Source organism: Nicotiana tomentosiformis, chromosome 6 (genome assembly GCF_000390325.3).
Source record: "Nicotiana tomentosiformis chromosome 6, ASM39032v3, whole genome shotgun sequence".
NCBI classification, from domain to species: domain Eukaryota; kingdom Viridiplantae; phylum Streptophyta; class Magnoliopsida; order Solanales; family Solanaceae; genus Nicotiana; species Nicotiana tomentosiformis.
Window position 1 is genome coordinate 110,125,338 of NC_090817.1, and position 27,982 is coordinate 110,153,319.

The 27,982-nt window shown below is 38.5% G+C and overlaps 2 protein-coding genes across 2 annotated transcripts; one reads left to right on the plus strand and one right to left on the minus strand.

The window, feature by feature from the left end:
- The first annotated feature begins 1,824 nt into the window (after positions 1 to 1,824).
- On the plus strand, positions 1,825 to 11,238 carry LOC104110537 (nitrate regulatory gene2 protein). The gene is made up of 5 exons (XM_009620059.4): positions 1,825 to 2,317; positions 2,460 to 4,466; positions 6,512 to 6,726; positions 8,372 to 8,595; positions 10,019 to 11,238. The coding sequence occupies exons 2-5, from the start codon at positions 2,468 to 2,470 to the stop codon at positions 10,812 to 10,814; spliced, it is 3,234 nt and encodes a 1,077-aa protein (XP_009618354.1). The 5' UTR covers positions 1,825 to 2,317; positions 2,460 to 2,467; the 3' UTR covers positions 10,815 to 11,238.
- A 1,548-nt stretch (positions 11,239 to 12,786) lies between these two features.
- On the minus strand, positions 12,787 to 19,065 carry LOC104110536 (protein disulfide-isomerase-like). Its single transcript, XM_009620057.4, has 11 exons — positions 18,787 to 19,065; positions 17,934 to 17,964; positions 17,552 to 17,830; positions 17,168 to 17,356; positions 16,962 to 17,087; positions 16,125 to 16,262; positions 15,924 to 16,043; positions 15,170 to 15,287; positions 14,487 to 14,599; positions 13,630 to 13,824; positions 12,787 to 13,116 (listed from the first exon to the last, which is right to left on the minus strand). The coding sequence occupies exons 1-10, from the start codon at positions 18,957 to 18,959 to the stop codon at positions 13,636 to 13,638; spliced, it is 1,476 nt and encodes a 491-aa protein (XP_009618352.1). The 5' UTR covers positions 18,960 to 19,065; the 3' UTR covers positions 12,787 to 13,116; positions 13,630 to 13,635.
- Between the last annotated feature and the right edge of the window lie 8,917 nt (positions 19,066 to 27,982).

Sequence of the window (27,982 nt, forward strand, 5' to 3'; positions counted from 1 at the left end):
CTTGATTGTCAGTTTTTCAAGTTTAATTTTTCTTGATACAAATATCATGAACTATCCCGAAATTAAGATTTTTAGTTCAAATTTTCAGAACAAAATAAGTACTGGCTAATTTTCAAATATCAATGTTTGCGCACTTCAGCCGTTACGTTGTGTATAAAGTCATTTCTCCACTAAAATAAGTATTCTGTGTAGTTAATGTAACAATTTCATGCAAGGAAAGAGAGGGAAATGGACAAATTGGGACTTTGAGAAAAGTTGAATTGGGCTTGAAGTTCAGTGGGCCCTACGTCATCATTTTTGTTGGCCCACATACTAGGCTTCCCTAGCCCCACTTATTGGTGTAATATGGCCCAACTCTGCCGTTTTATCCATTTTTGCTTTACTAACATCTTTTGGATTTGTTCATCTATTTGTTTTGTATTTATCAAAAAGTATCTTTCAAACCCCTACTTAACGTCAGCAACATTGTATAATACTTTTCTTGAAAAATAAACTAATTTTTTTAACAACATTGTATAAAACAAATTGTATTATTTTCCTTCTTATTTATCGGACATGCATGCAGACAACATTTGAACTCCTTTTGGCTATGTCCCTTTCTAAAAATGTAAAAAAATACCTTCTCTACTCTTCCATTACTTCATTGTTTATTATTTTTCTTTAATTACCAAATCAGAGTATTCAAATATTGTTGTAGCTGTTGCAGCTAAATGCCATATATTGCAGGTCAAAGTAAAAAGCCATCAACAAAGGAACAATAGAAACATGATGATGCTTCTGTTTATTTGTTTACTTTTAGCGATTGAGAGACGGTGCCATTTAATTTTTTTCCAGATTCTGAATCTCTTTACTAAGTATTTTTTCCCTAATTAATCAGTACAACGATTTTTCTCATTAACAGATAATACATAAATTAATATATAACTGTATAGGTTTTAATTATGCAGGAATTAAAATCTAAGGTTAAATTGCTTTTTTATTATTATACAGAATTTTAGTGTTTTGTTACGTCCATGTTTAATGTTCAAATTAATTTTTAAAGCTTAAGGTTAAATTACTTGATTTGACGGAAAATACCATATGCAAATAAGTATTCTGCCTTAATCTGTTTCAACTAGCCGTGGGCCGTGGCAAAATATCAATATACTTATTAAACATTAATTTGTCGGAATATATCAAAAGTCTATATTTTGAATAGGTAAAACCTATTTTAAACTTCTTCATAAGTTTAAAGTCACACAAACTAATATATTAGCTAAATAGTGTCAATTATTTTTTGATATCTTAAAATTTAAAGGTGTTATAAAAAAATTAAGATGATCGAGAATCATCTTTTTATATTTATAAAAATAAACAAATATTAAGAGAGAATACCCAAGTAAATTTGAGAATAATTACAGAAGAGATTCGAAACTTTAATTCGATATAACAAAATTTAAGACCATATCTTTACTATAACTATTATAGAGATCGCTAAAGTTTACCAAACTTATGAATCATATTTATTTGTTAAAAAATTATGCTTACTGTGTATTTATATCAAACTAATAGATGCTGAATATATATTTTTTTTCACAAAATCATTAATAACTCCTTATTTTTATCTTATTAAGTTACTCAATTATGGTAACTTAATATTTTCATATTTTTTAATTAAAATTTTAATTAGTTAATGTAAAGATTTCATTTGGTGTTGTCCGAATTACAAAAGCAAACCCAAAAAGTAAAAGGCATAAACCTTTTTAAACAAAACACAATGGTACCCAACAAATGTTAATAATTACGTTGTGTCACTAACCCACGATCTTTCTTCTGCAAATTCTGACACTATTTTTCCCACCATCTAAACCTCCCCTTCTTCAACCCCCCTACCCCCTACTCTCCTCGGGCCCCATCCATAAACCCTTTTGTTCTTTTTTCCCTTATTTTTCGGACAAATCCAAAGTAGCAGCGAGAAAACAAATTACACTAATAACAAGGTAAGAAGAGAGTTAGGACAAAGAATTCAATATTTGAATTCAATACTCATCTTCTCTGTTTCTGTTCTTCTTCTTCTCCTTCTCTATCTTTGTTTACTGACAAAAATCACAAATCTCAACAAACAATCACAAATCTCAATACATGTTCTTCTTCCATTTATTAACTCCCCAGCAATTAAATAAAATTTTATTGCTTCTTCTATTCAATTCTCAAGCGCATATTTATATATAAAAACAAACAATTTCCCCAAACTTCCATAGATCTTTCCAGAGATACATTGATACTTGTTGCCCCCACTCGTATGGGCGGTCCAGATTCAATCCCCTCTATTTCAAAGGTCAGATTTTTCCCTTCTTTTACTACTTTTACTTTTACTACTACTTGCCAAATATAAGTTCATTGAATTCCCTTTTCACTTGGGATTTGGGGTTTCTGCGTTTTCTTTTCCTTTCCTTTTCACAATGCAATTCTGCAAACAGGTAAAGAGATGACCGGAGGCGGTGGAAGAATACGCACAACAGTTACAGTGAAAATATCGGTAATAATTATAGGAGCTACTGTATGGCTTAAGGACTGTGTGGCTACTGTTTTTGTTTTTGATTTTGAGGAGATGGGGTGCAATGAGTCTAAATCAGTTGATACAGAACTAGTGATTCGTTGTAGAGAGAGGAAAGAACTGATCAAAGCTGCTGCTAATTACCGTTATGCCCTTGCTGCTGCACATATTTCTTACTTCCACTCCCTTAAGGATGTTGGTGAAGCGCTTCGGAAGTTTGTTGATGAAGAGCTCATTGTTGGCTCTTCTTTTTCGTCTCTTTCCACTCCTTCTTCCCCTTCTTTGATTTTGCCTGGTGAAAGCAAAATAAGCAGCAATAGAAGTAATGCTAGTGGAACCATTCATCATAAGCATAATAAATCTTCTGGATCTTCAATTTCGGTTTCTACGGATAGTTCTGTTTCGGATTTTCACGATGAAGATGAGCATGACCATGACCATTCTCACTTGCATTTGTCATCAGATTCATCCGACGAAGATGCTGAGCATTTGCATCTGCAGCATAAGGGTCATAGTAATAAGGGTCATAAAAATATGGGTCATAGTAATAAGGGTCATAAAAATAAGGGTCATAGGAATGTACATGAAGATGATGAGACTCGAAAGGGTCATAGGAATGTACATGAGCATGATGATGAGGATCATGGTCATCACCACCACCACCATCATCGTATGGTGGAAGAAGGGGAGCCATCAACTTCCTCATACCCGCAACAGCAGTATGGGGGGATGCCATATGGGATGATGAATAATGAGCCATATGGTATGATGATGAATCATGAGGCTCCTCCTCCTCCTCCACAAGGATTTTGGGATCCATTTTATGGAATGAACCAACAATTTCAGGCTCCTTCTTGGGGAGGAGGTCAAGGACAAGGACAGCAATTTGGTGGTGGAAATCCAAACATGTATGCTTACTACATGAAGAGATCTTCCCCTGTGATGAACACAGTGGTTCACGAAGCAGATCCAGCTTCGTCTACTGGGTATTCCAATTCGTATTGGAGTTACCCTAATGAAAATGGTGGGTTTTTTGGATACCCAATGGCTCCTCCAATGGGTGAAAGGGGAAATCAGAGTAATCAAGGGAAGAAACCAAGTCCTCCAAAGGAGCCACCGCCACCTCCTTCTCCAAAGGCTTCTCTGTGGGACTCTATCAATCCGTTTGATCCTTATGATAATGGCTATTTGGGTTACTTCTCACATGAAAAACACGGTTCTGCATCAGTTAGTAGTAGTCCTAATTCAACTGAAGTGAGGGAGAGAGAGGGCATTCCTGATTTAGAAGAAGAAACTGAGACAGAGATGTATAAGGAGTACCATAAAGGAAAGAATTTGAGTAATGAGCCAAGGACAAGGCGTTCTGGGGAGGCGAATTCGTCAAGAAGTAGTGACAGTGGTAGGAAATCAATGCCACCAATGCCTCATGGAGTTGATTTAAGGGGTGTAGCAGGACACAGTAGTGTGGGCAGTTCAAAACCTGACTCGTCATTACATAATGGGGAGGGCTCATCAAGTTCGAGGGGACTAAAATTTGAGGGTAGTAGTGGCAGGACAAAGACAATATCAACAATGTACGATTCAGGTTCTCACCTTTCGAGTGCAGAACCATCACACAGTAGTGGCGGCACAGGCTCAATTGATATCACAGAGGAAAAGAGCAATTTTGAAACGCTCGTGTCAAGAAGCCCAGAAGATGTGCATTTGAAGAAGAAAGGAGTGACTTTTGAAGTTGATGAAGTGTCAAAGAACGAGATTGAATCACCCAAGTCAAGTAGCTTGACCACATCACATGCTCATGGCACCAGGGATCTTCATGAGGTTGTGGCTGAAATTAGAGATGAATTTGAGATTGCTTCCAGTAATGGAAGGGAAGTTGCTCTGATGCTTGAGGTTGGGAAGCTTCCTTACCAGCCTAGCCTTGTTAAAGGTATGGTTCTGCCAATGTTTCTCTTGATTCAGTGATGCTGGGGTTCTTCTAAGTTTCTACTTCGTCTATGTGGTTCTTTTTTACTTTGTTATGTTCATAAGTTATACTTTTATGGTTTAATGAGTGTAAGCTTAGTTCAGCTCATTTAGACTTCTTTTTCTGCCCCCGTGTTCTTAATCTACTTAAATCTTCTGGAAAAGGGCCATATTTGCTCCTTTACTATCGAAAATAGGTTAGATCTACTCTCCATTTCAGTTTCTTAGTATAACTACCCCTACCGTTATAGTTTTAGATCATATTTGCCGTCCACCCGTTAAATGAGTTGGTCCCATCTTAAAAAGACACGTGGCCGACCCTGATTGGATAAAAAAGATCCACCCCATTTCTAGTTAAATCCCATCCATCCCAAAGAAAAATTTAAACTCATTCCACCACGTTGGAAGAAGTTCTGGTAACAGAACGCCATTCTGACCGTAATGAAGGCGGCCAAATTTCTCTCCCATGAGTATCCTTTTCTTGCATAATTCCAGGTCAACTTTCTCTTGTTCTCTTCCTCGTCTTCATTTTTGCATTCTCTTCCCTGTTTCACCACTCTTTTTGTGTATGGATATCATGCTTCTAATGATGCAGTAACCAGTAGGCCTCTTGATTGATGCCCAGCTAATGGTTTTCGACATTTCTCCTTTCTTGGCATTATTAACATCCCCATTGGTTGCACCTTCAAAGTCTGCTTTATTGGTCTTCCAAGGTGAACCAAAATCCTATCCTCTTCACTCCACCTTCGTCACCTTCCTCCCTCTTCCTTAACACACGGCAACACCCTTATTCCTCCATTAACCACCACATATTTTCCAGCATTTAACTTCAGAGCAAACTCCATTTACCTCACTCCTATTCTCTCTCAAGAATTACTACAAACTTTCAGTTACTTCTTTTCTTTTTCTTTCTCATTTCCTTTATTCCACTTTTCTCTGTCAAAATTCCATAACTTAGCATAAAAAATTAAAGACAGCTGCTACATTGGTGATGAAGTTAGCAACTTTCACCATTTTAATGACCGAACACCTCCTTACTGCTAATCTAATTTCCTCCTTTCTATGAAACTCATATCAGAAAAAACGAGCTCAAATAGATATAGAAGGAAAGGGAAAAATAGAGGGTTTAAAGAAAGCTAGAAAATTGTGATAATTTAAGGTGGTGGTAGTGTGTAGATTTTTGTTATTGATTTTCATGAAGTTGGGCCTTCTCTTCTGGAATTGTAGGGAAGAAGACCAGGATGGAGAGAAGGAAATAACAAAAATTAATGAGAAAAGGAAAAAAATAAATGAGAAAAGATTAAGAAGAAAATTAAGTTTAGTGGGCGGGTCTTTTTTATCCAATCAGGACCAGCCACATCCCCTTTTTAAGATGGGAACAAGCCATTTAACGGGTGAGGGGAAAATATGATCCAAAAGTGTACTGGTAGGGGTAGTTTTACTCTGACACTGAAACGAAGGGTAAATATAACTTATTTTCGAGAGTAAAGGGGCAAATATGGCCCTTTTCCATAAATCTTCACTAACTAGAGAACTTTCTCCGCGGAGTAACCGACAGCTCACTCATGACATTAGTGTCATTTTAGATTGTTACTGCTTAACAAATTTGCAGCTAGTTTTTAGAATGTAGACTGTGTTAATAATTATTTATGAGATGGGAAAATATTAAATATACCGCATCTCAATGTAAATTGCAGCTAGTTGGTCATTGTTGCACTTGTTCCCCATCTCAATATGAATTTATGAATTTACAATTGATGCATGTGTTTCCCTAGCTATTAGTAGTTTTTTAATTAAAATGTGAAAAACAGAGATGGCAATAAGTTAGAAATAGAATTGTTCCAGTAAGCATAGCTAATGCCGTAAATGCATCCAATCAGAGAATTTTCTCTGATCAGTAGTCGCTCGTTTGCCTTTATTTGTGATTTGCCCATTATCTCGACTTTCTTGATAACCTTCCTGGGAGAAACATGATGACATCCTTCTTACTCCCCTGATTTTTGTGCTCAGAGCTCGTATCCCGGATTTTATACCTGATTGTCCCGTCCATGTCGGTATCGCATACGGTGACACTGAAGTCAGTTAGACTGGCTACCAAAACAAGAAAATTGGCGAAATCCTATTTTGGAGATGTTGGCCAAGACAATGTTGTGCAGCCCTGTAACCTGTCATCTACCCTTGACGAGCTATATGAATGGGAGAAGAAACTATATAAGGAAGTTAAGGTAATGGTAGACAACTCTACTAAGATCTTTTTTATGTCTATATGATGAGCTATTGAAAGATTCGTTTGTCTATATATTTTCATGTGTAGAATTCTCTAGAAGTGGAAAACATGGAATTTCTCATGTGCCATGTGAATTGGTATTCTCCTTAATGAATGAAGCCGTTTGACTGATATCTTGTTCAGCTTTTGCTATAGTTGGTTGAAGCTTAAGCAGTGTTTTTCTTTCATTGAAAGTTAGCTTTTGGAGCTATTGACTCATCAATTTGATATTAGATTTCAATTCTTTAGGGGACCGGTCTTTTGATAAATTTCATCATCATTACTGCACTTTTGGATCAGCTAATTGTATCCTTGGCCAGACTGAAAGCGATCAATGAGTTAGTTCCTAGGTTAAACTTGTGATTTTATACTGATAAATGTAACATGTTTCTCTTAACTTTGAGTCAGAAGAACATTTGATGAACCAGATACGGTCATCAAATTTTAGTAGGAATCGGGATGTTTGGATAGTTAATTACAATATCTAGTTCCTTGGGCAAAAGAATGGTAGGGGTAAGACATCTGCTTCCAAACTGGAAGCAAGGATGAAAAAATCTCATGTTTTATGAATGCTGGTGCCCTTGTTAGAAATATAGAAGATACAATGTGTGATCAGATTGAGCGCATAAATTGAAATGGCAATATAAAACTTTATCATCCCATAATGATGTCAAGATCTCAAAGTGCTCAAGTAGATGATGAATAAAGAAGTCTCGAGTTCTTTATGCTTTGCTCACTGAAGTAAGGAAATTGGAATTTGTAGCAGCTTACGCCCATGATATATATTTTGACACTGAAACTTCTTTATTCAAGTCAAAGACAAGAAATTACCCTCTCTGTCCCATTTTATGTGATGGTGTTTGACTGGGCACATAGTTTAAGAAAGAAAGAAAGAAAGATATTTGAAACTTGTGATCTAAAACAAGCCATAGACATTTGCGTGGCTATAAATCATCTCATTAAGGGTAAAATAAGAATTTTAAAGTTAAATTATTTCTAACTATAGAAAGTATCATTCTTTTGGAACAGACTAGAAAAGAATTTGTGTCACATAAAATGGGACAGAGGAAGTAGAATATTGCCTTCCATTAAAAGGTATAGTCACTCAAATGCAGATAATCATAGTTGGATTAGATCCTTACATGTGAAGGTAAGTTGAATAAAAAGCCATCAAATGATATTTTGGTAGGACTTGGTGTTCCCATCAGCCAGTAGTGTCTGGAATATCGTCAACTAATCAACAATATTCTTTTCTTAGTTGAATGGAGTTTTACACAGGATTTTCGGTGTTCAATATTCTTAAACAGCTTCTTTAATTGAGTTCAAATTCTAATAGCTTAAAGATCATTTATTTCCATTAAACAAGAATTCTATGCAAAATCTTAAGGTTAAATATTTTGCTGACTTCATATTCTTTAATCTTCATGAAACCATCATATATTTTAAGGGCATTCTTGCTTTCATTATTAATCTGATGACCTGTGACACATTCAAATGACTCATCTATTGCAAATTCCTGTATCTACTTTCTCAAATTGAGTTTTTATCATAGTGATATTGCTGTTTTGGACTTTATGTTCATTGAAGTGGTTAGTTTGATGTAGGATGAAGAAAAACTGCGGCTCATATATGAAAAGCAGTGTAGAAGGCTGAGAAGCTTGGACGAGCAAGGAGCTGAGTCAAGCAAGATCGACGCTACTCAGGCATCTATCAGAAGATTGCTAACAAAACTTAACGTCTGTATAAAAGCAATTGATGCAATCGCACACAGAATTCACAAATTAAGGGATGAAGAATTGCAACCCCAAGTTGCAGAATTAATTCACGGGTATGGGTCTACTCAATTATTTCGTTAATTCTTGTATTTCATTCTTTCCTCTGTATCACTTTGTTCCCCTTTAAGATCACATTTGTTTGCTGAGTTCCTTCCAACCTTTTTATATAATGCATTCATCCTCTCTTCATTCATGAACATTTTCTGTTCTTTTTTCCTGCCACATTATATGGTGCAGTTGTTTTTATCAAATTAGGATTTTGGAGGAGTTTCACTTTAAGTTTGGCGAGACAAAGAAAGTAGGGAAACAGACATGGCCAGAGAAGGAGCCAAATGACCTAATGTTAATATCTTCCTATGCCTAAAATAATGGTGCAGTCCCGGATTAGTTTGAATGCTCACAAGTAGTTAACAAATGTAGTGGTCGTATATTAACTAGTTAACATTTGCGCTTTTATAAGATATTCGGAAATCTTAGTGGATTGATTATGGTTAGCTTTTGAAAATGTGGATATGAATTTGGACTTTTCTCTTCAGCAAGTTAGGATTGATTGAGATATTGAATTTTTCCAAAAGACTTGACTGCATCACCTTAGTGTGTGAAATTATATTTTAGCTGTAGTTAGCTTAAGTGGATAGATGTACTTAATTCTTTTCTGCCCGCATCTGGTAGGTGTATTTTAATTCAGCTGTTACAAAACTACTTATTTTTAACTGGTTGTATATGTAAGTCATGTAAACTTTTGTATTTAGCAATTGTTACCGTCGAGATCTTGGGGAGTTCTATTTGAGGGTTGGAACGGTCTTACCAAGGAAATTTAATTTGTATCTTCAGTTTGAAAAACGTAGCTAGAAAACAAAGTATTGAATGTTTGCTTGTTTCGAAGGCTTTTATTTGCTTAATATTCAAGTTCGTTCGGAAGGTTTTAATTCATTATTTGTAGTGGATAATCTATTATCAGTATTTGTTGCTTCACTTCTTATCTCCTTTGTGTTATTTTTATTTCTCTTTTCCACGCCTTGAGCTGCTATTCTGTTATTTATTTGTGTTCCTCTCTTCAAGAAGTAACGTGAACCATTTTACTTGGTCATGGATTGTCATCATGAACTTAGCATTGTAATGCATGAATCTTGTTTTCTACTTTTAAGATATAATGCGAATGTTTATTTTGTCATGCATTGTAATGTATATGAACTAAGCATGCTAATGCATTATTTACTTTTTGTTCCTCCCTTCAAGAAGTATTCTGAACTTTTACTTCTCATGCATTGTAATGCCACATGAACTTGGCATTGTAATCTATGCTTTATTTTGTATTTTTCGCCTCAAGAATTGAAGTAAACGTTACCCCTCGTGCATTCTTAATGCATCATGAACTTATAGCAGTTACATAATTTTTCCTGTTCCACTCAATTTACATGCTGGTGGGTGCACCTTTAGACTTGATCTGATGATATACTGTATGTAAATAAGCAGGCTGGTGAGAATGTGGAGGTCAATGCTCAGTTGTCATCAGAAGCAGTTCCAAGCAGTGATGGAGAGTAAAACTAGGGCTCTCAAAGCAAATACTGGATTTCAAAGAGATTCAAGCGTGAGAGCCACTCTTGAACTTGAGATGCAGCTTTCGTCATGGTGTAGCCACTTTAATGATTGGATTTGCAGCCAGAAATCCTATGTAGAATCCTTGAACGGGTGGCTTCTACGATGCCTTAAGTATGAGCTGGAAGAAACCCCCGATGGACCTGTCCCTTTCTCTCCTGGCCGTCTTGGAGCTCCTCCAGTTTTTGTAATTTGCAATGATTGGAGTCAGGCAATGGAAGCAATTTCTGAAACTCGGGTAGCAATTGCTATGAATAGTTTTGCTACAAGTTTGAGGCAGCTTTGGGAAAGACAAGATGAGGAGCAGAGACAGAGGATCAAAGCAGAATATCTCTCAAAGGACTACAAGAAACGGCTGACCATGCTTCAGAGTAAGAGAGGGAGCGTGAAGCATGAGCAAGATGCAATGTCCGACAGAAGTCACATAATTGTTCCATCCGAAAAAGGCATTTCACCATTGGACGATCTAAAGGTGGACTTGGATATGTTTAAAAAGAAATTAGTTGAGGAGAGAACAAAGCACAAGGATGCCATTAAGCTGGTGCATGATGCAGCTTCTAGTAGTTTACAGGGGGGTTTACTTCCAATTTTCAAGGCTTTGGAGAACTTCACTTCGGAAGCTCTGAGAGCGCATGAACAAGTCAGGTTACAGAGTGTTAGAGACAGTTCATAGGCAGCGTTGGCATCATTTTCAAAATTGGATCCTAACTTTATTACTATTTGGATAACATTCGAATGAGATATTCGACAGTAACAGACGTGGATCAATTCACGCAGAGGATGCTCTTGGTTACGCAGTGGCTATCAGAAGTTTAGCTTTTGAGACTATAAGTTTTAGCATATTTAACTGTTAATCATTAAGTTCAGTTTTGTCCGTTGACGTTAATAGGTAGGTACTTGTATAGTAATTCATTTATTTGTTGATTGGGTCTTATTGGTGGATAGTTTTATCCATAGGTAATTTATTCTGGATGTATGGTTCATCAGGGTGGAAGGGATGCACTGTGGAAGTTAGTTCTAAGTCTGTGTCAGGGTAGAGTTGATGAATGAAAATTTTGGCAATGATGTAGAAAATAAACTCGTACTAGTTTCCGTCCTATCGAGTTAAGGTCCCTGCTCTATTATGGCGTGGAATGCATTTTAATCACAGAATCAATCCCCCACCACACTCACGCAAGTACCTCTTCTTTGTTTTATGCGAATGAAAGTCAAATATCATCACATGTAAAATTTAAAGTATCGATAGTTGGGGGAACAATGAAAGAAAGTTTGGCAGGAAATTGTTTGAAAGCAGAGTGAAGGATGTTGAGAGGGAGTTCAATTGTATTGAGTGAAGAAAATAAAACAATTATGGGTAAATGGAAAGACTGACCGTTCTCACTAGGTCGATGTCTTTGTTTCCTCTCCGTGTATGGTTTACTTGCGTGGTGCTTTCTTCTATATAATATAATCTTTATTGTGCAAGAGTTATATTGTATGTTAAAAAGATGGTCAATGAAGTCTTCTTCTGTCTCGTGTGGTACCTACTGCTGTGGTTCTTCTTCTTCTCCTTCTCGGGGTTATTTGCTTAGATGTCCAGGGAGGTAGTCCTCCACATCCATGCAAGCAATGGGCAAATTGGGTCACCACTTGGGATGAGAATGGCTCTAACCTACAAGCAGCATTTGAATTTTGATGAATGTCCTCTACTCTCATACGTTCTCACCAAATGTCATTCCTTGGTTGGGATCTATTCTTGTTATTCGATGCAACAAGGTCAGAGAAGTAGGCTAGTACTCATTTGATTGACCTCCTTTTCAAAGTGTATCATGCGCCGTTTTACCTGAGTGGACTTGGCTTAATGATGTACTGGGACTTGTGCTTCCTTCTTCTTTCAAATGAATGTAACACGTCTGAGTTCATCTTCTAATATGCCATTTATTATGAATGCGCTCATGTGCATCAGAATTCATTTGGCTACTTGCTTACAAGTTACATCACATGCTCTTCTTAGGGTATACATCCTCTGTCAAGAGCGATGATTGCTCCTTATACAACTCTCAGGACTGGTTAGGAGTGTCATTGGCTTATGTCACTTTGAGCTGTCCTCTCCAATTGTGTTTCCTCAGGTGATACAAGTACATAAAACTCATCACTTATGCTGATGTGTTGTGGTTTGGAGCATCTTCAATTGTCTGCTCTTAATGAGTCGTGTCTGAAGAATATAATTGGGAGAAACAGTTCATTCTTACCTAGTACAAGCAAAATCATGAAAAAAAACATTACTCCTTACATTTCAATTTAAATTACACATTTCGCTAATCTAGAGTTGTGAAGTTTGATCAATATTTTAAAATACATTTTGTTATCAAATTGATATACAGAAAAATTGTACTAAAATATTAAGTTAAACTAATTTAATTTAGCTTCAAAGTTTAGTCAAATTGACTCTCGATAAACGTGTCATCTAAATTAAAACAGGGAATCACCCATAACCAAGCGAAGAAAGAAAGGGCACCAACAGTAAGTAGACGACACTCCACCTCTACATAAAAGTGGAGACTGCAGAACCAATATTTATCATCTAATAGAAACATTTAGTTACCAAGTGTAACCGGAAAGCTAACAGAAGAAAAAGAAAGTCTAAAAGCAAGAGACATTCAAGACAAGTTTAAAGGGTTTTCACTTTGCTTCATAAATAACTTAAATGATAGTTTCTCCAGAAAAACATTCATTATGCTGAGATGCACTACTCAAACTATTGAGACTAGCTACTATACCTAATCCTCAATAAAACCTTATCAGAAATTTTTGTTACAGAACATGGTAAAGACAGGCTATTTGGGGGGTTGTGATGCTGGGGGTTTGGGGGTGGGATGGGAGCGGGGTTAGAGATGTCGCGCACTTTGTTTCCTCACTTGATTGGAGTTGGTAAATGCCAACACAATGCCAAATGCCTTGGGAAACTTCAAAATCTCCTCTTGTTGCTATTTTTCCTGGCAGAGGCAAAGAGAAAATTTAGACACCATAAAGCAAACAAAAACTAGTCAAAACTTTTTCCAAATATATAAGCCACGTCTGAAAGCAAGTTAGAATCTTTCCTACATTGAGAAATAAAGGAAGGTAAAGTTCAATAGCTTTCTCCTTCTCCTGGTTGGTTAGTACAAAAAGAAAACAAATAGAAAAAATAGAAATATTGTTTTATTCTTAGGCCCATTGATAATTCTTGTTTCCACTCAAACCAGACACAACAGGGAAAACCCAGAGGAGAAAATGCATGTCTTCAGCTCAAGTTCATTTAATTTCTTGTCCATTCGTTCCAACAACTATCAAAATTTACCTCAATATCACCATTTTTACTAATACTGAACAAAACATTATGTATTGGTTGAATTACAGGTAAACTTCAAAGCAGATGACACAACTCCAAATGCAGCATATGACAACTTCAAATGCTATGTTTTACTCCACAAGTAGTAATAATGTTTTGACCTACCAAGTTCAGTTACCTTTACTTATAGCTCCTCTTTTCTCGAACCTTGGTCCGCAGCTTTATCCCGATTATTGTGGATGAAGTCAATAATGTCTTCCTTGGTCCTGTCACCTTCATACTGCGAGATCTTTCCACTTGCTGTCTTGAAATAAATAGTCGGATAACCTTGGACATCAAAAGTTCCCTGGGGAATATCATTAGCAGTACCATCCTACATAAAAGCAAAAGAAGACTTTGTTAGCAATTTCCAACATTCAAATTTCAAATATTTACACAAGATTGAAGTATCTACCCCCGAAAAGGAGGAGCCAGCCTATATGCTAGGGCGGAAAAACAGCAAAATTTAAAAGGTAAAAGGCATGAAATACTCTGCTTTTAAGAAAACTTGAGTGCAACAAAATTTAAGCACATTGTTTAACAAGTTGGGCGCAAAAATTTTGTTAGGTAATAATGCATGAAGCTGCAAAATGAGGCACGTAATCTCCAAGCTTATACTAGCAAGCAGATACTTGTTGCCTCATGCTTGAACTTTTTACCTTCATTCCTATGCAGATTGTGCTGGTAAGCACTCAACCCTAGGTATTATCTCATCAGTGTTTACATCAGATAGTACTTTGTCCAGATTGGTAAACATTTTTGTTAACTGGGACCAAATCTTATACAGTTTTACATAAAGAACCCGCTATCACATTATATATGACAAAAAGTTATGTAAAACAATTTTTAAACTCCTGAACTTTTCTTTCCCCAAAACAAAATACTCTGTGCCCAACATGTTCCTCCAATTTTACTGTACAAGCAATAAACATACTCAAAATACACAATATATGTCAGAACCATGACAAAATGAAGAGCTTTGAGTAGGAATCTCACAATTTTAGCAATCATAACATCAGCATCGCTTTCAAATGAGACAGCCACTTCATCAAGGATCGGGGCCAACTGCTTGCAGTGTCCGCACCAAGGGGCATAAAACTCGAGGAGTACTATAAGAAACAACCACAATAATCATCAAAATGCATATCCAGTAAAAAGTTCTAACTAAGAAACATGTTTGAGTTCAGGGATATGAAAAAGATGAACACAAGGAGTAGGATGGAGCAAGGAAGAAATTGAATTACACCACATAATTGACTCGTAACTGTCCAAGTGGTAGTTATAAAATGTCATACTGCACTTAAATAGATTGTGATACGACTTGTTTGATTACTACTATGTCATATTCCGCAGATGATGATCTAATACCATATGTTTAATTCTGTCACTTATCAACATTTTCTGAACAGCTTAATCAGAGCAAGTTGGAACAACTAATCTCAAAATCACGACCATTGTAAGTCAGTCTAGTATGCTTTTAAACTCAATTTATATCATTTTTTCATCAAATCAACTCAATTTATATCATGCTGAATAGCCATGCGAAATGGCGAAATATACAATTTGAAGTTCAGTTGCTTTACTGCATAAGAGTGCATGACAGTGTTGCAATAAATTCTATATGAAGCACTAAGATGGAACTGAAGAAAATGTCAACAGTATTTGAACGTAGAGAATACCATTCTTCGCAGAGTTGAAAACCATATCCTGGAGAGTGTCAGCAACCACAACTTTAACAGGTTCGCTGTTAACCTCTGGGATAGGTTCTGATTTTTTGAAAGGTTTCGCCTTGCCGTCCTGAAATATGATGTGAGTATAAATATTTTAGAAACATTATAAGAAAAAAAGCTAGACAAGAGTGGGTTGCTCTAGTGGTAAGCACCATCCACTTCCAACCAAGAGGTTGTGAGTTCGGGTCACCCCAAGAGCATGGTGGGGAGTTCTTCGAGGGAGGGAGCCGAGGGTCTATCGGAAACAGCCTCTCTCCCAGGATAGGGGTAAGGTCTGCGCACACACTACCCTCCCCAGACCCCACTAGTGGGATTATACTGGGTTGTTGTTGTTGTTGTTATAGTATTATAAGAAAAAAGCTGCCCACAGAAACAAGGCTTCTTGAGAAGTTCTATCGGAAACAGCCTCTCTCCCAGGGTAGGGGGTAAGGTCTACGTACCCTCCCCAGACCCCACTAGTGGGATTATACTGGGTTGTTGTTGTTGTTGTAGTATTATAAGAAAAAAGCTGCCCACAGAAACAAGGCTTCTTGAGAACTTCTCTTTACATTCGATTTGTTTACATCTCAAGCAACACTTAGAGTTTTTTAAAGAGAAATTCAGTTCATCATTTCAAGAGGTAAAACCAAGGATATGTAAAATGAATGGAGAAACAATTAATACAAGAGAAACAGGTAAAAGAAAAAGCAGAGTGCTTCATTACCTTAAAATCCTTAACCCATGAAGCAATATGATCAGGCTCAACATTTGGTTTAAGATATTTCTCCCCATCATTTGTCTGTATGATGATTAGAGGTACCTGATCTTCTTTGAGTCCAAAGTACTGCTCAACAAAGCCAAATATATCATCATGTTAACGTCAATAACAAGAAATGATTCAAACACAACCAATATGAAACCTAACCTGGAAGGCACCTTGACTGGCCTCAACATCACCAATTAAGAAACTAATATCATTGCCTTTGTACTGCTCAGCAACTTCATGATACTTGGATTTAAAAGTATCAATTAGGTCACTGTTGAAGTTTACGAACAGCATGGCCTGCCAATGTCATACTCATTTATTAGAAACTACTCAAAATTAGGGTAATGGGGAGAAAACGGGGAAAGCCCTCCAGCTCTAAATAGTCCAGCACAAAGAGATAATTGGAACTAAACTTCGATAAGGAAACCAGAGTTGGGTGCATAAAGTGCATATCCAGTACAGCAATAGTGGAATTACGATAGCAGAACCACCAGAAGATATGCTATGTCAAAAGTAGACCCATTTTCGACTACAGCTCTAGAAAGTGCAAGCTAGCAGGAAATTAAACAAGCAGCCGCTATGAGAAACAACTTTACTTGATACATATACTTTCGGAGACTAGCAAAATTTTCGGTAAAAACACAAGATGAAGTTCTTCTATTCATTCTTTACTCGTCTATCTTTGCTCATGGTAGTTGTCATTATACAGGAAGAGTTCATACTGATAACATAAATGAAAGAGCAACTTAGTATCAGGGCAACAAAACATAATAATCTAAAAAGTGAAGAAAATAATTTGAAGGAAAAATCTTGATCCACATTTACTCTCCTATTAGCAAACATCGTTGCTCCAAAACGTAAAACAAGAGACACCACCTTAGAACAAGAGATTCGGTAGCATATTGGAGAATAGTTACGGGTTTAGTTTAGACAGCAACAAGACTAACAGAGTCTGCACATGCAATATAAAACTGGTAAACTAAGTAAATGTTGCACCTTGGCATTTGGACTGTTGAAGAATTTGATAACAAAAGGATGGTTATTGGGGTCCTTGTTAAATAGAGTCACAGTTGGAATGCTTGCTGCTTCAACTAACTTTGCTAAGGTATCCACATCGAACTCCTGCAAGTACATATGATCATAATTTGAAACATTGTCTAGTACATCAGAAAATGTACAAAACTTTTACACAGATCCAATACCTGGAAATCTACAAAAAGTTCATCAAAAGGCTTGAATAACCTAACAACAGGGCCTGAAACTGATGAATCCCCTCGAGGAAGGAGTTTAGCATCCAAAGTATGAGCAAACTCATAGTCAGAACGTAATCTCTCAGCCAGAGCTGTGAAATTCTCATATTTCTCGCCAGAGAACTCTGGGAAGACCCCAACCTATAAGAATATCAAACCATAATGTCAACTCCCATTCAGCAGATCTCTTAGGGGTTAAAGCAATAAAAGAAAAACATATGCAAACCAGTGGGAGCAATTTTGGGTGTTTGTGTATCGGGTTACTCTGGTGTGAGCATGTGTTTGGGTGTGTGTACACATATATAATGAGAGAGATACAGAGGGGAGGGCACTTACGATAATGATCTTATTGACATCAATAACATCATCAGCAGATTTAATTTCAGCAGAAGCAGGACCACTTTGTTTCTTCAAGTAAGAAACGATACCATCCGCCTCACGTGGTCCTTTGTAATCTTGAACAACGCTTCCTCCATACCTCAAGATCTTAATTGTAGGGAAACCTTTTATATCAAACTCACTGGCAAGAATCTTGTTTTGCTCCTCATTAGCATCAACTTTGGCCAGAATAACAGGTGGATCATTCTGACTTAAAATTTGTGCTGCTTTCTCATACTGCAAATTACCAAGTGAAGTGTTTAAATGCATTGCACATACTTATGCTCCAAAACCATATTACATTTTATAAGATTCTAAAGAATGTGTTAGTGGTTCTTACCTCAGGAGCAAGTTTCTTGCAATGACCACACCTATAAAATATCAAAGTAATTAATAAACATGGAAAGAAATAACTGCTTCCAATTTGAGGCATACAATTTCCTTGTGACTTAAACAGAGACAGACATCGCAGATAAGTAAAAAAAAAAAAAGTGCAGCTTATTTTGTTGATTCAATAAAGAAAATGCATTAAAGCTTCTAGCTTTGACTGTTTGGTAAAGCTGCATAATAATGTAAAAACAAACGTCATTCATGATTTCATCATTCCTTGGTGAAATTGTCTCTCCATGTATTTGCTTACCTTGAGTTTTGGAAATCCAATGATAACACTTTTTCACCAAGATGGTACAATGACTTTACTCACTTATGCGCAGAAGTTCCAACTCTTTACTCCATATCACATACTTCATTCAATACTTTTTATCCACCTTTAGTACTCAAAAATATCCCGAAAACACTATCCTCGCAAATTATTCTACACCTTGTATGATTACCATATGTCTCTAACTTCTACATCAGAATTTAAACGCAAGAAAAGATTTCCCTAAGTAAGATACTTCCCACAGAGGAATATTTTCATGAAAACCATTTCCCTTAATTAAAAAAGGGCACCCTAGATCTGATAATCTCCGTAACATCTGTTTAAGCTCTTATTTTTCAAACAAAAGACCAATCGACTATCAATGAACAAAAATATCCAGAAAAAATCAGTCTTTTAAGGGAAAAGAAAAAAAGAAAATATCTGAATCTGAAAGATACGTCTGAATAGAGAAGCTACAGATTCAAAAACTACAGACAGTAATGAAAATAAAAAAGCAATGTTACAAATTGAAAGTGTAATTAGTGAAATTTACCAAGGGGCATAGAACTCGACGACGATGAATTTGTGTTGACCGACGAAATCAGAGAAATTGGAGTGATCCAGTGTCACAACGTACTCCTTCTCTTCGCTCTCAGAAGCATAAGAAAGCGATCCTATCAAGGCGTAAACGCAGAGGAATAAGGAAATCCATAACCTAATCGCCATTTTTTCACTCTTATCTCTTCTCTCAGCTCACTGAAAAAATAACTTCAGTTTTGTTTCTAATTGTGGATCTCAAGAGGTCTTTATATAGTAGTATTGCGAATGGGAATGACTGCGGAGATCTGCCATCTTTCACACTTTGAAATGTCAAAAGAGCCCCTGTTATTTTACCGTGGGTTCTTTAAATTCTCTAAATGCTAGTTATAATATTCTTTTAATGTATACATAAATTGAATTTTGTTTGACTGAAACATTTTATCATAGATCATTTTACTATTTGGATAAATTTTCATTCTCGTATTAAAGAACTTGCACTTTGTATTTGCCTTTCCTATATTTTTTTAGCTAAGTAAAAAAGGTAAGATATGTACGGAAGATTTATCCTTTTGTGCGTGTAGATTATATCTACGTAAAATAAGAAGTAGAAATATTTTCCTTCAATTATTCCAATTCTAAATGATATATTTTGTAATATAAAACATTGATACCAATTGCATCGGGTTGTTCGTTCATTATAGTTTGATAAGTTGTTTCTTATTCCCTCCGTTTCAATTTATGTGAATATGTTTGACTGGGCACGGAGTTTACGAAAAAATAAAGATTTTTGAAATTTGTGGTCCTAAACAAGTCAAAAGGGGCCCAGAGTATTTGTGTGGTTATAAAAGCTTCTCATTAAGGATAGAATTGTAAGTTTAAGCAAAATTATTTTCAAATTTAGAAATAAAACGGACAAAAAAAGAAATATGTTCACATAAACTGGAACGGAGGAAATATTTTTTTTTTCTTTTAAGTAAGATTTTGTTACTCTTAGAACTGTTTTGACAAGAAAATAAAAAATGTGAAGGACAACGTGTTATGAATGAAAAAATAGTGGGTATAACATATTTGTTTTAAGTATTTTATACCAAAAGTTATTTCTTGGTAATTTATGTAATAAATGAGGAGGATACTAAGGTCATTTGGAGGAAGTAGAATTCCGGGACTCCTTTTCGTGATCCAGGGACCCCAAGCAAAGAAAAGAGGTGCAGTTAGAGAACGGGACAAACATGGTAGTGACGCGTCACTGAAAATACAACATTCACTCTATGCTGTGTCATAGACAACACGTGGATTAAAACAATTTGTCTTTTGATCCGACGTGGCAAATGAAATACGCCACCTGCTTCCACGTCACGTGCACACTTAACGTCGTCTCGTTCTGAGAGCCGCAGCTGGTGCATGTGCTTCGATCGATAAGTGGCGTTAGCCTTGAGACAAGCGGCGAAGCCCCAGAAAATATTTATATTTTTTCTTTTTTAAATAGAAACTGTTCACATATAGCAATTTTAGAAAATTTAACATTGTGAAATACTCAAAAGCTAAAATTATATGAAAATTCTTATTAACTTTCAAAGTATATGACCCGATACGAAAGATTAAGGATTATGGTAAAAAGTTAGTAAACGGTCTGAGTTTAGAATATTATATTTGTTCTGTGTTTTTTTTTTCCATATCAGTATTATTATTATTATTATTATTATAGTTTTTGATTTCTATTACTACATGTTACTTTTCTTGTGTAGGTTTTCTTATTGTTTTATTATTTTATTGTTGTTACTCTTCTTGCATTCATTATTTTCAACATATATAGCTTCTTGTAATGATCCGCCACGTCACCATGCCACATAGGCACCATTTGGCATATATTAATACCATGTGGAAGTTTACATAGGAGAAAATCTAGTATTTGTGAGAAGATTCTAGAGAAGTATGGACATATCCTTTAGAAGACCCTAAATGCCTATGGATTTGCTAGGAAAGTCCTTGAAATCTTCTAGACTTGTAGAGAATTCTAGAGAAAGTCTTTATCTTGTAAATATTAAGGACTTGTGTAACAATTAATATTTACACACTAACCCCTAAGAGACTAGTATATAAAGGTGGTCATTCATTTGTATTTCACCCCCTAGCCCCTAGCAAACAATTCAAGTTCTCTCTAATACAAAGCTTCATTTAACAATTCTCTTGTGTTCTTTCTACCATTCTCTTAGCTATCTTGAGTGTAGTAAGGCTGACTTGGCATAGCAAGAACGTGAGCAAGTTGTGCAAGATCGTGAGCGAGTTGTCAAGTGTCGCACGTGTACTTAGCTAACTACTAAGGACATGACAACGTAGTATCAGAGCAAAGGTCGCAACTAAGGGAATGGCGAACGACAGAGAAATTAACGCTGCCAACACCCAAGCCAACGTCATTCAAGATGTTGCTGGCAAGAGCAGCCGTAACAAAAAGAGAAATACCACCAACAAAAGCCAGGAGATGCCACCCGAAGTTGTGTCAAACGAAGGGCTTACATCCCAAGAACCATCTGCCACTGAGGCGAGCGAGGATGAAGTCGAGGTTCTGCCCGAGGACGTCTCGCTCGGTAAAGTGTGGGTGATGAAGATGAACGATGGGATGGACGCCGTGGAGATCTTTGGCCAACGCTTGGGGAAGGTGGAAGGCACCCTTAGCGTTCTTGAGGGGCACACTTTTGAAGAGATTGACAGTATCCGAAAAGACTTGGCGGGACGTACAAAGACCGAGATAGAACTAAGGCAAACCATCACTACCTTAGAGTTCAAACTCATAAAGGCTTTGAGTACTATCGATGCTATGAAGTCAAAGATAGAGTCACTCGAGGAGCATGTCAATTCTGGCGTGACTGAAGCAGGCAGCAATGTTGTGGTCACGAGAGAGGCCAAGATCGAGGCTCCCAAACCTCCGGGTTTCAAAGGTGTTCGTGATGCACAAGAAGTGAAAAACATCCTTTGGCACTTGGAGAACTACTTCAAGCACGACAAAGTGAGGGACGACGAGGCCATGATCAATACTGCAGTGTTGTACCTCTCAGAGATTGCCATGCTATGATGGAGAAGGAAGATGGACGACGTGGATAAAGGTCTATGTACTATTAGCAAGTGTATCAGTTAAAAGTCGAGTTCAAGCGACAGTTCTTTCCAAACAATGTCTTGTACGAGGCAAGGCGCAAGCTTAGGAAGTTGAAGCAAACATGGAGCATACATGTCTATGTCAAGGAGTTCACTACCCTTATGCTTCAAATCCTTAACCTGACCAATGATGACTTGTTGTTCCACTTCATGGACGGGTTGCAAAATTGGGCTAAGCAGGAGTTGCAACGCCGACAAGTCGCAGATATAGACCAAGCCATAGTGGAGGTTGAATCATTGATGGATTTCAGGCATGACAAGCACGGGAAAGAATCAAAGTTTAACAATGTCAAAGGTGGGGGAGACCGTGGCAAAGGCAAGGAGATACAACAATAATACTACAAGACTCAAGATTCCAAAAAGTTGAGTGGCCGTCAAGGCTACGCCGAGAAGAAGGCACAGGCCGATAAGAAGGGATGTTACATATGCGGAGGGTCGCACAGCTTCAGGAATTATCTCGACCTAAAGAGCCTCAACGCCATGGTCCGTGAACGGAAGGAGAAGCCGTAAAGAGAGAGTTCGGGAATCGCACAGTTAGGTATGATCAGATTATGTGGTGCTGTCACGAAGCAAGCTATCCAACATACCGAGAATAACACTCAGTACATGGATCTCACTATCAACAACAAGCATGCTCGTGCAATGGTGGATACTGGAGCAACTCATAATTTTGTGACTGAGGCTGCCGCAAAGAGACTAGAATTGAAGCTTGCTCCAACCAACTCTCGTGTTACGACTGTGAATGTCGAGGTACAGAATGCTCGTGGGGTAGCCAATGGAGTTGGTGTCAAATTGGGAACTTGGAAAGGTATGACAACCTTTATCGTAACCGTTATTGATATCTTTGACATCATATTAGGGAAAGAGTTCTTCAGACATTGCCATACTTTGATCGACCCCTACCTCCAACATCTATTAGTTATGGAGCGAGAATGAGCTTGCATGGTACCTATAGTGACTATGCCACACTGACAGATCCAAGCATAACTCTCAGCTATGCAGGTTATCAAGGGGATCAAGAAGGGAGAGCCGACGTTCGTGGCAACCATCGCAAGTCTGGAGGAAGACAAGAGTTTTCAAGAGACATTGCCGCATTATATAGAGAAGTTGCTTGAGGAAAACAAAGACGTCATACCCGAGGAGTTGCCTAAGCATTTGTCGCGTAGGCGAGAGGTGGATCACAAGATTGAATTGGAGCCAGGGGCTAAGCCACCCGCATTTGCCCCATATCGTATGGCACCGCCTGAGCTAGAGGAGCTCAGGAAACAATTGAAAGAGTTGCTAGATGCTGGTCACATTCGCCCATCAAAGGCACCTTTTGGTGCACCAGTATTGTTCCAGAAGAAGAATGATGGATCATTGCGCTTGTGCATAGACTACCGAGCACTTAATAAGGTCACAGTGAAAAATAAGTACCCGATCCCGCTCATTGCTAACTTGTTCGATAGACCTGGGCAAGCCAAGTACTTTACCAAGGTGGATCTTCGCAAAGGGCTACTATCAGGATTGCATTGCAGAAGGGGATGAGCCGAAGACAACATGTGTGACGATATATGGAGCCTTTGAGTGGTTGGTAATGCCCTTCGACTTAACCAATGCACCGGCCATATTTTGCACACTTATGAACAAGATTTTCAATCCTTGCCTTGATCAATTCGTGGTAGTCTACCTAGACGACATAGTCATCTACAGTAACACCTTGGAAGAGCATATAGAGCACTTAAGGAAGGTTTTCCAAGTCTTGCGGGAGAACGAGCTATACATCAAGAGGGAGAAATGCAATTTTGCACAATCAAAGGTGCACTTCTTAGGCCATGTTATTATCAATGACGAGCTACGTATGGACGAGGCAAAGGTACGTGCTATCCAGGAGTGAGAGGCACCTATAAAGTTAACTGAGTTAAGATCCTTTCTTGGCCTTGTTAACTACTATCGTCAGTTCATCAGTGGCTACTTAACAAAAGTTGTACCATTGACTGAGTTGCTAAAGAAGAACAAGCCATGGGTTTGGACGGAGCATTGTCAAAAATCGTTTGAAGGCCTTAAGTCAGCTGTAATAGAGGAGCCAGTCTTGGCGCTTCCTGACTTTGCCAAGACATTTGAGGTGCACACAGATGCCTCACACTTTGCCATTGGGGGTGTCCTGATGCAGGATAAGCATCTCATAGCGTTTGAGAGCCACAAGTTTAATGAGACGGAGCAACATTACACGGTGCAAGATAAGGAGATGATTGCCATTGTGAATTTCCTTCGTACATGGCGACATTATTTGATCGGGTCGAGGTTAGTGGTCAAGACCGACAACGTGGCTACTAGCTGCTTTCATACGCAAAAGAAGCTCACACCAAAATAGGCTAGGTGGAAGGATTTCCTGGCCAAGTTTGATTATGTTCTGGAGTACAAGCATGGCAAAGGTAATGTTGTAGCTGATGCGTTGAGCTGGAAAGCCGAGCTTGCTTCCATCACTTTAGCAAGTTGGGACATTCGTGAGGCTATAAAAGAAGGCATGCAACATGATTCAGCAGCCAAACAACTTATCGAGTTAGCCAACCAGGGCAAGATGAGACGTTTTTGGGTAGAAGACGGCCTATTGCTTACCACAGGTCGGTGAGTCTACGTGCCTATGTTTGGAGACATTAGACGGAGAATCATAAGGGAGAGTCATAACACAATGTGGTTTGGTCATCCATGCCAATGTCGCACTAGGGCATTGGTTGAATCAGTCTACTATTGGCCACACATGCGAGATGACATAGATTTTTATGTGCAGACTTGTCTTGTCTGTCAACAGGACAAGGTTGAGCAACAACAACTCGGAGGACTTTTGGAGCCACTACTAGTTGCAGAGCGTCCATGGGAGAGCGGGACTATGGACTTTATCACTTGCCTACCAAAGTCCAATTGTTATGGTACTATTATGGTGGTCGTGGATAGATTTTCCAAATATGCCACCTCCATGCCTGCCTCACCAAGTTGCACTGCCAAGGAAGCCGCCAAGCTATTATTTAAGAACGTGGTTAAGCATTGGGGCTTACCAAGGCATATTATCAGTGATCGAGACCCCCGCTTTACTAGAAACTTTTGGAGAGAGTTATTCGACATACTTGGAAATATATTAATACCATGTGGAAGTTTATATAGGAGGAAATCTAGTATTTGTGAGAAGATTCTAGAGAAGTATGGACATATCCTTTGGAAGACCCTAAATGCCTATGGATTTGCTAGAAAAGTCCTTGAAATTTTCTAGGCTTGTAAAGAATTCTAGAAAAAGTCTTTATCTTGTAAATATTAAGGACATGTGTAACAATTAATATTTACACACTAACCCCTAAGAGACTAGTATATAAAGGTGGTCATTCATTTGTATTTCACCCCCTAGCCCCTAGCAAACAATTCAAGTTCTCTCTAATACAAAGCTTCATTTAACAATTCTCTTGTGTTCTTTCTACCATTCTCTTAGCTATCTTGAGTGTAGTAAGGCTGACTTGGCATAGCAAGAACGTGAGCAAGTTGTGCAAGATCGTGAGCGAGTTGTCAAGTGTCGCACGTGTACTTAGTTAACTACTAAGGACATGACAACGTAGTATCAGAGCAAAGGTCGCAACTAAGGGAATGGCGAACGACAGAAAAATTAACGCTGCCAACACCCAAGCCAACGTCATTCAAGATGTTGCTGGCAAGAGCAGCCGTAACAAAAAGAGAAATGCCACCAACAAAAGCCAGGAGATGCCACCCGAAGTTATGTCAAACGAAGGGCTTACATCCCAAGAACCATCTGCCACTGAGGCGAGCGAGGATGAAGTCGAGGTTCTGCTCGAGGATGTCTCGCTCGGTAAAGTGTGGGTGATGAAGATGAACGATGGGATGGACGCCGTGGAGATATTTGGCCAACGCTTGGGGAAGGTGGAAGGCACCCTTAGCGTTCTTGAGAGGCACACTTTTGAAGAGATTGACAGTATCCGAAAAGACTTGGCGGGACGTACAGAGACCGAGATGGAACTAAGGCAAACCATCACTACCTTAGAGTTCAAACTCATAAAGGCTTTGAGTACTATCGATGCTATGAAGTCAAAGATAGAGTCACTCGAGGAGCATGTCAATTCTGGCGTGACCGAAGCAGGCAGCAATGTTGTGGTCACGAGAGAGGCCAAGATCGAGGCTCCCAAACCTCCGGGTTTCAAAGGTGTTCGTGATGCACAAGAAGTGAAAAACATCCTTTGGCACTTGGAGAACTACTTCAAGCACGACAAAGTGAGGGACGACGAGGCCATGATCAATACTGCAGTGTTGTACCTCTCAGAGATTGTCATGCTATGATGGAGAAGGAAGATGGACGACGTGGATAAAGGTCTATGTACTATTAGCAAGTGTATCAGTTAAAAGTCGAGTTCAAGCGACAGTTCTTTCCAAACAATGTCTTGTACGAGGCAAGGCGCAAGCTTAGGAAGTTGAAGCAAACATGAAGCATACATGTCTATGTCAAGGAGTTCACTACCCTTATGCTTCAAATCCCTAACCTGACCAATGATGACTTGTTGTTCCACTTCATGGACGGGTTGCAAAATTGGGCTAAGCAGGAGTTGCAACGCCGACAAGTCGCAGATATAGACCAAGCCATAGTGGAGGTTGAATCATTGATGGATTTCAGGCATGACAAGCACGGGAAAGAATCAAAGTTTAACAATGTCAAAGGTGGGGGAGACCGTGGCAAAGGCAAGGAGATACAACAACAATACTACAAGACTCAAGATTCCAAAAAGTTGAGTGGCCGTCAAGGCTACGCCGAGAAGAAGGCACAGGCCGATAAGAAGGGATGTTACATATGCGGAGGGTCGCACAGCTTCAGGAATTATCTCGACCTAAAGAGCCTCAACGCCATGGTCCGTGAACGGAAGGGGAAGCCGTAAAGAGAGAGTTCGGGAATCGCACAGTTAGGTATGATCGGATTATGTGGTGCTGTCACGAAGCAAGCTATCCAACATACCGAGAATAGCAATCAGTACGTGGATCTCACTATCAACAACAAGCATGCTCGTACAATGGTGGATACTGGAGCAACTCATAATTTCATGACTGAGGCTGCCGCAGAGAGACTAGAATTGAAGCTTGCTCCAACCAACTCTCGTGTTACGACTGTGAATGCCGAGGTACAGAATGCTCGTGGGGTAGCCAATGGAGTTGGTGTCAAATTGTGAACTTGGAAAGGTATGACAAACTTTATCGTAACCGCTATTCATATCTTTGACATCATATTAGGGAAAGAGTTCTTTAGATATTGTCATACTTTGATCGACCCCTACCTCTAACATCTATTAGTTATGGAGAGAGAATGAGCTTGCATGGTACCTATAGTGAATATGCCACACTGACAGATCCAAGCATAACTCTCAGCTATGCAGGTTATCAAGGGGATCAAGAAGGGAGAGCCGACGTTCATGGCAACCATCGCAAGTCTGTAGGAAGACAAGAGTTTTCAAGAGACATTGCCGCCTTGCATAGAGAAGTTGTTTGAGGAAAACAAAGACGTCATACCCGAGGAGTTGCCTAAGCATTTGTCGCGTAGGCGAGAGGTGGATCACAAGATTGAATTGGAGCCAGGGGCTAAGCCACCCGCATTTGCCCCATATCGTATGGCACCGCCTGAGCTAGAGGAGCTCAGGAAACAATTGAAAGAGTTGCTAGATGCTGGTCACATTCGCCCATCAAAGGCACCTTTTGGTGCACCAGTATTGTTCCAGAAGAAGAAGGATGGATCATTGCGCTTGTGCATAAACTACCGAGCAGTTAATAAGGTCACAGTGAAAAATAAGTACCTGATCCCGCTCATTGCTAACTTGTTCGATAGACCTGGGCAAGCCAAGTACTTTACCAAGGTGGATCTTCGCAAAGTGCTACTACCAGGTTTGCATTGTAGAAGGGGATGAGTCGAAGACAACATGTGTGACGATATATGGAGCCTTTGAGTATTTGGTGATGCGCTTCGGCTTAACCAATGCACCGGCCATATTTTTCACCCTTATGAACAAGATTTTCCATCCCTGCCTTGATCAATTCGTTGT

Bases quoted from the DNA above. Each gene is read 5' to 3' on its own strand.
- LOC104110537 (XM_009620059.4), top strand. From the start codon at position 2,468: ATGACCGGAGGCGGTGGAAGAATACGCACAACAGTTACAGTGAAAATA. The intron at 6,727-8,371 runs GTAATGGTAGAC...AGTTTGATGTAG, and splicing joins AACTATATAAGGAAGTTAAG to GATGAAGAAAAACTGCGGCT. The intron at 8,596-10,018 runs GTATGGGTCTAC...GTAAATAAGCAG, and splicing joins GTTGCAGAATTAATTCACGG to GCTGGTGAGAATGTGGAGGT.
- LOC104110536 (XM_009620057.4), bottom strand. From the start codon at position 18,959: ATGGCGATTAGGTTATGGATTTCCTTATTCCTCTGCGTTTACGCCTTG. The intron at 17,965-18,786 runs GTAAATTTCACT...GATATTTTATAG, and splicing joins GTCGAGTTCTATGCCCCTTG to GTGTGGTCATTGCAAGAAAC. The intron at 14,600-15,169 runs GTATTCTCTACG...TGTTTCTTATAG, and splicing joins TTTCAACTCTGCGAAGAATG to TACTCCTCGAGTTTTATGCC.